The sequence below is a fragment of the Tympanuchus pallidicinctus genome, unplaced genomic scaffold, assembly GCF_026119805.1.
Source record: "Tympanuchus pallidicinctus isolate F22 unplaced genomic scaffold, pur_lepc_1.0 scaffold3, whole genome shotgun sequence".
Classification (NCBI taxonomy): domain Eukaryota; kingdom Metazoa; phylum Chordata; class Aves; order Galliformes; family Phasianidae; genus Tympanuchus; species Tympanuchus pallidicinctus.
Window position 1 is genome coordinate 35891428 of NW_026294747.1, and position 9931 is coordinate 35901358.

Below are 9931 nucleotides of genomic sequence, written 5' to 3' on the forward strand. Positions count from 1 at the left end.
GCGACGTGTGGGTTGGATGTGGTGCGGAGCCTGACTGCGGCCTCATGTCCCGGGGCACATCTGCTCCGAGGAATTCCCTTTCGGGAAAACACGCATTAAAAACAAAACAAAACAAAACAACAACCCCCCAAAAAAACAAACAAACAAACAACAACTCCCGAGTGCCCCTCTGCTTTAACTCGACCACCTTTCCTCGGCGTTTCTAACTCCCAAATATTCCCTCTAGGTTCTTGGTTGCGTCTCCTGTCGAAGAGCTGAAGACAGTCAACAATTCAAACTTCTTTCTCTCGTTTTTAAAGTGTTTTCCGTATTTACAGCTAGCAGTTGAATGATTATTTCCCTCCAATTAATAAAAGCAATAGTTAGATAAAGCGCTTCAAGACGTAATTCTCTAGCTGTTGACATACTTCACTGCTCTCTCGACCACCCTTCCCCACCATACCTTTGGAACAGCTGCGGGCTAGCGGTCAAGTCCGCTCAATGTCGGCTCTTGCCTTAGCAGCTCGGGAAAGCCCAGCGCTGAGCTTACCGCCGTGGCGCCGGAGCCGTCGAACCGAGCTGAGCCGATGGGAATCCCGCCCCGCAGCCCTCGGCCCAAGCGAAGGGTGCGGAGCCCGCAACCACAGGCGCCCAGCACCCTCTGGCAAGCTCTATTCGCCGTTCACCATGGCGTGCGTGGGTAACGCAGAGGAACTCGAGTGCGAAGATCCTCTGGAGAGTTCAAGAGAAGTATTTAAGAGCGAGAAACAATCCAAAGTGAAAGATCTAACGGTCAAAAATACACTCCTTATCCGAGAAAAAAATATTTTCTGAGTATCATTTTATTAGTCACTGGAAGAATAAGCTATTTTCAAGTAAACTAGGTCGCTAGTTTTTATTATTATTTTTTTAATAGGAAACCTCTCCGACAGAGCCAGGAGGAGAGGAGCTATCACCGAAGCAGAGCCGTACACGGCTCCGTGCCCCGGGAGCAGATAGCCCCGGCAGTCGCGCTCCGTGCCCGCGTCTCCGTGCCCCGCCCGCCCCGTCCGGGAGCCTTCTTCGAGCCCGTGGCCGGGCGAGCCCTTGGGATGAGTCCTGCCCGGAGGGGGAGGCGCCGCTGTCACCAGCTCCAGGAGACTACGGTGGGATGCGCTAAGTGCTGGTACGCGGGGCAGACGCCGAGGGTAGGCGGGCAGGCCGGGTAGCCCTGCACGGCGAGGGCGGCCTGGGCGCTGCAGCCCGCCAGCGCGCAGCCCAGCTTGGGGCGGGAGGCGGCTGGCGAGGAACTGGCGGGGAAGCTCCGGCAGGGCTCCCCGTCCCTCAGTAGCACCGGCACCGGCATCATCACCCGGCGCAGCAGGGCAGGCGAGCGCGGAGGAGGAGGACTGCCGGGGCCCTCACTCCGTGCCCTTTTCATCTTGTAGCGGTGGTTTTGGAACCAGATTTTCACCTGCGTGGGGGTGAGGCTGAGCAGGCGGGCCAGCTGCTCCCGCTCCGGCGCCGAGAGGTACCGCTGCTGCCGGAACCGGCGCTCTAGCTCGAGCGTTTGAGCTTTGGAGAACAGCACTCGTCTCTTCTTCTTCTTCTCGGCCTCCGAGCCGCGGGCTGGGAGCGACCTCTGCGTGGAGTCGGGCAGGCTCAGCTCCGGGCCGCTCTCGTCGGAAGCTGGGGACAGCGAGGGGTTAGAGAGAGAGGCCGCCGGGTAGAATACGGGCCGCCGAGGCCGAGCGCGTCACCTCCTGCGGGGAGAGCGCGGGGTTTACCGGAACTCAGAGGGTGTGCCGGGCCCAACCTGGGTAAGGGGAGTCGTGGCCACGGGACAGAAAGGGCCGGACCCACGGCACGTCCCCGCAGGCACCCCTTCCTCGCCTTGAGCGGGTGCCAGCAGCGGCACGGGGCTAGCACCGGGCTACCAAATGTGCACACTTTCCTCCAGCCACGACTACCTTAACGCGGAGCTTATCCCGATTGGGTTCCTGCTTCCGCCTGAAGCAGAAACTCGTCCCCTCACCTCTGTTTAAAAGCATCTGTATCTGCAGCGCAGTTTGGGATAAGTGCCGCAGCGCTGGGCTGAGCGAAGGCTGCTCGCCGCGGTGGGAAGCGCGTGGGCATCCACGGCTGAGGCCGCAGCGCTGCATGGCAGCCTGCGTGCTGCCTTCCGCGCTGCGGGGGGATCCGAACCCCTCCAGTACAAACAGGCGGATGCCTGCAACACTGAAACGGGAGGAAGGAATCCGGGAGCGAGGCTAAATGGTAACTGCAAAGAGACCGGAGGATACAGCCCGAGGCTAAGCTTTCTGCCATAGCCCTGCTCACACCGAGAGGAAAAAAAAATAATCTTTTTTCTCACAAGCTCGTGGCTGGGATCCTCCTGCTGCTTGGTCCTTGTAGTTCAATAATATCCTATATAATTCCCAGCCTGGATCCCCCCGGCGCTGCAGGCTACACGCGCTGGCAGTTCGCTTCTTCACATCTTCCCCAGAAGAACGGGGAACAAACACACGATAGCTGCAAGGAGATGGCGAGTTTCTGTCCGTAGTATACTCACAGGGATAGTGATTTCTGTCCGTCTCTATCCAGCCACCATATGGAGAGCCGCTGTATTTTTCCGCCGAATGCTGGTGGTGGTGGTGGTCAGAAGCTTGCTTCATGCTATGCGCATCCTGTTCTGGTAAATCCAAGATGCTCCTCACTGTAAAACTGATCCTGCCAGATGTGGCCATGGTAGGGTGTGCACACTCCCCAAAAATATCTTCCCGAAGTCCCAAACACCCTCCCTTAAAGCCTCGAGGAAAGGACTGCGTAGTTATTGGGGAATCTCTCGGCTCGAGAGGAGCCCTTCCATCGCCACTCAACCCCAAATATTAGTGTCGTTTACAGAGGTGTCCTGTTTATATAAACAGTCCTCCCCACTGCAAACACTGCCCGCTTTCAAACCGTCCCTGTCTATAGGATGCTAAGTACCTGAATTAGTCAAGTGCTAAAGCCCTAATGGGAGTAGGTGTAACCCCCCTCCCGCCACCCCCATGGGAGAATAACCCGTTACCTCCCAAAGACAGCAGGAAACAGGCTTCATCATTACATATTCTGTCTGATTAGCCAAAAGTGGGGACAGATAATGGTAATTGTTAGCAGTGAATAACATCTTGGGTGGCATGCGGATGACCAACAACCACCCCCCTCCACCCGCCACCAAAGCCACCAGCGTCCCTTCTATCCCCAGACAAAGTGAATCCTCCCAGGACATCCGCAGAGCCTGCCGAGAGCCCCCTCCTAGCTTCTCCTTCTTTATTCTCCCCCCGCTCCCCAATCCCCCTTCTTTTCCCTATCTTTAAACCTGGCAGGAATTTCACTCGCTATTTGTTTTATTTTCCCGGGCCGTTCATCGCTCTCTCTCTTCGCCAGTGGCAGCGTTCCTACCCTCAGCCCCTACCGGGGCTTTCACACCTCCGCGGAAAGGCTGCTGCGTGCGAACGTTCTGGGGACTGTTGTGCTACATCTCCTGTGCATGGTGTGGCTGTAAGGTTTTTTTTCTCGGGAACAGCGATGGGGTGACCGTGGCTGGGTACACAGGGGTAGCTCGACACACTTGCTTCATGGGAAGGAGAAGTAGGGGAGATTTTATTAACATCATTTTGCTCTGTGATTAACCCAAAGGCGACGTGTGTAAGGTGTTGCAGTGACTCCAGATGGGAGAGAAGGAGAAAAGCTCAGACGCGGTAGCGCCTTTGTTTGTTTATCCACATCCCCCCTAGCTCTGCTTCACCTGCGGAGAGCCCCAGCACTTGTCCGGATCCGGGGCAGTGGCCGTCGGCTAGATGCAGCCCCAGCGGCACCTCCGTTTCCCCTCGCAGCCTCTCATTGCGGAGCTGCAGTCTGGCTTTGCCTGGCTTCCGTGAGACTCACAAACCGACACAAAGCCACCAAGCCTCGCTAGCCGCTCAAAGGCCGAGCACAGCGCAAGGCTCGCTTCCTAGGCGCATGGCAGGGACCGAGGGACCGACAGCCGCGACCTGTTTCGGCTTTGTCCGAGATGCGCAGCGAGGGGAAGAAACATGGGAGGAGAGGGGACATATGAGCTCTGTCGCTCTTGAATGCCGCCCAACTGCACACAGTGTGGCCCCGTTGGGTAAATTGCGTGAAATCCTGCGCCTCGAAAGAGCAATCTAGAGGCACATGCAGAAATGGCTCTAGCCGGCTGCTTTGTTGGTTCAGATCTCCCTGTCCAAACAGACACCTCTTACCCATTGTTCTCAGATTTTATTTATCCATCCCCAGCTTCGCCCCTCTGCCTCCTGCAGCCCCTCCCCGCCTGGCTCTGTGCAGCGCTTCGCGAAACAGCTCCACTCCATGGGAAATGGGAGCTAGGCGATAACGGTGGTGAGGGACAAGATTTATATCGAGGAGATCTGTGGCGGAGATGAAAACAGGGCACCGGTCTCCATTTGGCCATCTTCCCGCATATTTTCCAGGGACCGGCCACGCTCCATATAAACCATTCCCAGGCCGAGATTGCCGCAGCCACCTATCAAGCGTGCGGGTGACAGTAGTTATCTTCCTCGCCCCGAGCGCTGCCTCCCAGCCGTCCTGGGTGGTCGGAGCGAGGGGAACACAAATACATGCCAACTGCTAGGCCGTGAACAAAGGGGAAATGTAGCCCTATGTCCCGGACCTGTTGGAAGCATTTGTTCCAGTCAAGATTTTGCATTTGTTCAGATCTGGAATAATAGGTGATTGACGCCTTCCCACAATGTGCTTTAACTCTCCGGGATAAATCGGAGCTTGTTCCTTGTTGTCATGGTTTTCAATAGGGTTCAATGGGATTGAACCACTATCGACTCTGCTTTACGTCTCCGGCAGCCCCGTCCATACAAATTTATTAGTTATGTCTTTTTAAATAAGATTAAATAGAAGCGACGTGGCCGCGCTCCGCCGAGCTGCTCCTCCCGCACCGCTGTGGCCCCAGGGCGCAGCTCCCGGTGTGTGACTCCCCGTGTCGCACCCGCGTCGCCGCAGGGGGGCTCGGCCCTGTCGCCCCGCCTGGCAGAACCGCGCTTACCTGCGGGCAACGCACTGCCGCCCGCTTCCGGCCGCCCCGAAAGCAAAGGAGTCCGCAACGTGCTTATTAATAACTTGACCCCGCGGGCAAACACTTGCTGAGTGCCTGTGCTTGGAGCTGGATGCCGGGGGGGGCGGCAGGGGAGGGGCGGGCCGGGGGCTCGGAGCCGCAGAGCTGTACAGTACCGCGGTGGCTCTTACAAGGAGTTTGCTAAGGACTCTCCAAAGAAAGTGCAAAAACTCTGCAAGGAAAAAAAGTGGGGATGAGAGAAAGAGAGTCTACTTCAGTGACCTCTCTTAGCCTTTTAATCTATTTAACATCCTAAGCCCACACTGATGTGTAGAAATAAGTAAATGGTACTCTTCAAGCCTTAAGAGCTCTTCAGCATCAAATATTTGCACTTACTCTTAGAGTTTTTCTCAAATAGCACAAGACACATTCTCCCTGGACGAGCCGAGCTAACTAAATATACCTACGCATTGTTATCTGCGGGAAATAGTTCCCTTCAAAGGGAGAACGCAAGAACCTGAAATGTTTCATGTCTTGTTTTGCTTGGGACTGACTCCGTACTTGCCAGCCCCGGCTGCCCAACCCCATTTCGGGCTCTGCGGGTTCACGTTTCATCCCTTCGAGGGACGCTCTGACCGTGGGGACTCCCGGGGGCCGCAGCTTTTGACAGACGGCGCACACGAGGATGAAGCCGGGATGGGCAGCGCCGGCTGCACACCCCACACGTGGGCCCGCAGAGGAGCGCTGCGCGTGCCTGTCCTTACTAATTTCCCAGCACTGTGCGTCCCAGAGAATGTCCCCTCTTCGTAGAGGATAAAGGAAAGAAAAAAGATTCTAAATCAATAATATTTATTTGTTACCACGTTTTTCACAGCGCGCTTTTCATCCCTCCCTGCCACCAAGCGTGTTTGTTTGAGGCTCAAGAGAAACACAGCAGGAACAGCAGCGTTCTCCAGTCCGAGACGTGGCCCGGCCAGGCCCTTTTAAGGATATCCCGGAGCTCGCTCTGACCTTCCCCATTCCCCTCGGGGCTCTGCCGAGCTATAAACATCTGAGAAAACAGGGCTTCCCCCGGTTTTTTGTTTGTTTGTTTGTCTGTTTGTTTGTTTTATTTTTGTTTGCTTGTTTGTTTTGAATGGGTTCATCTGTTGTGCTCAGTGGAGGATTCCAAAGCAGATTGATTAAACCGATATATGCGGGATGCTCAAATGCGATCAGAGAGAAGAGGGAAAAAATAGATAAAAGTATTTACGCCAATGAAAGCAGCATTCTGTTGGTGGTGGATGCAGTCGTAGCTTTATGGAGGAGCCCTCCATAGCGCTTAGCAGACGGCTGCGGGGCAGCACCAGCGCCCAGGGGAGGAGGCTGGGAGCCGCCCAGGCTGTGCTGCGGATGCGTGCGTTTCAGCCGCGGAAGCTGCCGGGGCAGCGCACCTCGGCGGTCTCACAGCCACGGGCCGTTGACGTCTGGGAAATGAGGCATGGAAAGTGAGCGACTTGACAAATACCACAACAACACTTGGCAAATGAAACCTTGGCCTAGAGTTTTCTTTCTCTAGATACTGGATTTTAATATTTCAATCTGTATTGCAATCAACGTCCATATGAGAGGATTCAAAACTCACTACTTTGGTTTTACTGAAAGGAAAACCTGATCTCACAGAATTCAATGGAAACTGTAGAATTTAAAATTCGAAATTAGAACAGGGAAGATGCTCTCCTTCCATAAAATCCTTTACTTCATTTTCTAATAATGAAAATTTTCATAGCTCGGAAGTTTTCTTTTGTAAGTGCCTGGAAATAATGTCTTTCCCATCAGCTTTAACTTTGAATCTTACCATAAACTCTTGTATTTTAGCTTTGCAATCTACATTCTTTACAGTATATTTTATGATTAGGGCAATATTGTGGAAGGAGTATAATATTATCTACAGGAAGGATTGCTTTCTATTTATATATTGTATTCGTCCCTCTTCCCCAGAAGAATAATATCAGTTACTTTTGGCCGTAGGTTTTTCTGCTTTCTAATACGTCCTAGAAATCCACTTTTTTTTTTCATTACTTTTTAAAAAAAAAATATTTTTTTTTTCCCCCAGCTTCATTATTTCTTCTTTTCATTACCATTCCCCAGCTTAAATACAATGAACTCCATCAAAAACCTCAAGATTTTTTTTCATTTAATGGTTACTCTGAAGCCTCTAATTCTCTGGTGCACCACCTTGTACTCCACCTAAATCATGTCTCTGCTATCAGTTTCCATTTGGTTTTGCAGAGCTTATTAATCAAAAATAAATAATAATTATTACATCCAACACATTAAAATCATGTTATCCAAGGCTTACACTTTCTCTGAAGCCCTCAATTTTCTGTTCTGCATTTAAACAAGAGGCATTACTCCTCGGAAGAGGGATTATCCGCAGCAGTGGACAGAGCTTTTCATTTGCTCCATGTGATCATCCCGGAGGAATTATTTTGCAAATGGACCACAAGCAAAGCAGACAGGGACAAACTCTCCCTGCCCTCCCTTGGATTGAGATGAGCTTGTGCTGTGCCTAGGTGGTGTGTCCTCACAATACAAGGAAGTAGAGTGGGGCTGTCACTTGCCCTGGCTTCCCTCTCCTTGGGGTGCCTGGGCCTCAGATCTTGGGAGAGGCTGAGGGAACAGCTCTCCTGCCAGCACACTGCCCTTGGGCAAGCAGGGAACACCTCCCAAGGTTACCTGGGTGGCACAGCAGCAGCAGTCCCACTGATACCATTCCTCTCCATTTTTATTTCACTGCTGGGGCAGGGGCAGGCTCCAGCTGAAGGGCAAAAGACTTGCTCCCAAGTTCTGCGCCCACTGCCAAAGTTGGAGCACACAGGTTCCTTTCTCCAGGGCAAGATGTCCATGCTCATGGCGAAGGAGGCATCTCTGGAATGCAGAGTAACAATGGCCTTGAAAGGGACAGGTCTACAGCAGAGGCTGCATTTTGTGCTTTGAACAGCTTATAAAGGTATATATTGTTCTTCAGTGTATGACTTTGGTTTGGACTGATATTTATTCATTACATTTTAAAGTAATAAATAAATTCTAACAAGTATTCTCCATTGGTTAAATGCAATTAAATTCTAATACAAAATCTCTATGAGAATAAAATCAACAGCCAAAATTATAAATTTTAGAAAGTTCTTTTTGTCACTTTCATAGGATATGATTTCCTTCCTCTGTGCCTTGCTGGGTCGCGCAGAGACACCAGTGCTTTGGCTGGTACCTGCTGGCTGGCTGCCACTCACATGTGCTGACTGCCGCCAGCCTGCTGCCAAGCCAAATGTTTGCCTTCCTCCCCTTAGTCAGCCAATAACTCAGGCTTTCTCTCAAGCCATTGTGTTTCTCTGAACTCCTGCAATCATAATTGGTTTTGAGACTCCTGTCTATTGATTGAATTTGTTTGAGGCTGCCTTTTTTTTCCCTATGGGTGCCACACAAGGACTGTCTGTGCCAGCAGCCCCCATTCTGTTCTCTTGGTGGGTGGGAGTTTACTGAGGAGGCACTTTCAGTTTGTAACACTAGAAACTGGATTTTAAGTTTGACTGCATATGGACCAGACCAAATGTCCCCATTTACAAATGTGGCTTGAAATCTGCATTTGAGTTTCTCAGCTTTGCCCTGACTTGATACTGAGCTGCTTTTTTTTTTGTCCCTACAGATGTATGTAATGAAGAGAATTATTTCAGGTTTGTGCAGCAAGGAGCCAAGGTTTATTTTTGCATACAAAAATTTCTCAGGCTAAGATTCAGCTCATGACACACATCCAACTTTATGTACTTGTACATGAAAGTGCATACACACATTTTGATGCTCATTATTTTCAATAATAGACCTTGAAGTTCACAGAAGATGATTTATTTTCCTTTCTGTTTCAGCGTCTGTCTCCACAGCTCTCTTCTATTTTTCTTCCCTTCTCTCACTCACATTTTACCTCTTTTGCCCTGATTTTTCTCTCTTGACAGTTTCCATTTAAAAGCCTATTTGCAATCATTTTCTCACAGCACATCTGAACATACTCTATACCAGCAGGTCTTGTGTTAAGAAACCATGAGGATACGTAGTAATTTCTCAGTCCCATTGCAGTTCCTTAAATGCTGTTAGTCACCAAACTGAACAGTAAAACAAGCTAAGATCCCCAGACAATCCTAGACTGAAATATTTTATTAGAAAACAATAAACAGAAGTATGTTTTCAGCTATGCTTCATTTTAAGCTTATGCTCAGGTTGTTCAGTAAAATCCTTGGGTCTGATTCAGCTGTCATTATCCATTCTTAATCTAAAGGGTCTTAAAGTTAAGCCTTGGTGAGCACTGCATTACAGTTTAGGTCAAGAAATTTATTTCATTTGAAAGAGCTACACCTTTGCTAGATGTGGTGAGAATACAAATGTCTCTCTGGGTTATTTTCTCAAAGGCTCTTTTGTGCAGTAATTATCAAAGTTGGGCACTAGCAAATTAGTTGCATGGTCTGACAGAGTGTGGGTCAGAAGAGAACAGAAGATCTAAAATCTGATTTTGGCTCAGCTCACCCTGTAACTATTTCCGCAATGTAAAATAATGTCAGATTTTATTGAAGTGTATCATACAACTTCTGTGGTTGTAATGATGTAATGGGTGAGTAGTCATACAGCGCACTAATCACATAAATTGTTGTCAAAACCTCTAAATGAACACTCAGGAGACATATTTCATTATGGACTCACTGCCTGATCCACGCTACTGCAATTGTATGTGCTGAGTTCTGGACATACGTGTGTGCTGTTCTTACGTTCACTAAAGCTATTTAAACAGCCTCAACCCCTAAGGCAGAGAAGTTACAAGTAGAGTGGAAGTGGCTGCTGCAAGAATGCTTCAGA

At 50.4% G+C, this 9931-nt stretch overlaps 1 protein-coding gene across 1 annotated transcript; it reads right to left on the reverse strand.

Moving 5' to 3' along the window:
* Positions 1-671: 671 nt before the first annotated feature.
* NKX2-8 (NK2 homeobox 8) lies at positions 672-3253 on the reverse strand. Its single transcript, XM_052696870.1, has 2 exons — positions 2531-3253; positions 672-1647 (listed from the first exon to the last, which is right to left on the reverse strand). The coding sequence occupies exons 1-2, from the start codon at positions 2703-2705 to the stop codon at positions 1103-1105; spliced, it is 720 nt and encodes a 239-aa protein (XP_052552830.1). The 5' UTR covers positions 2706-3253; the 3' UTR covers positions 672-1102.
* Positions 3254-9931: the final 6678 nt, after the last annotated feature.

Coding starts and splice junctions, on each gene's coding strand:
- NKX2-8 (XM_052696870.1), bottom strand. CDS start 2,705: ATGGCCACATCTGGCAGGATCAGTTTTACAGTGAGGAGCATCTTGGAT. Junction 1,648..2,530: donor GGACAGAAATCACTATCCCT/GTGAGTATACTA, acceptor CGCTGTCCCCAG/CTTCCGACGAGAGCGGCCCG.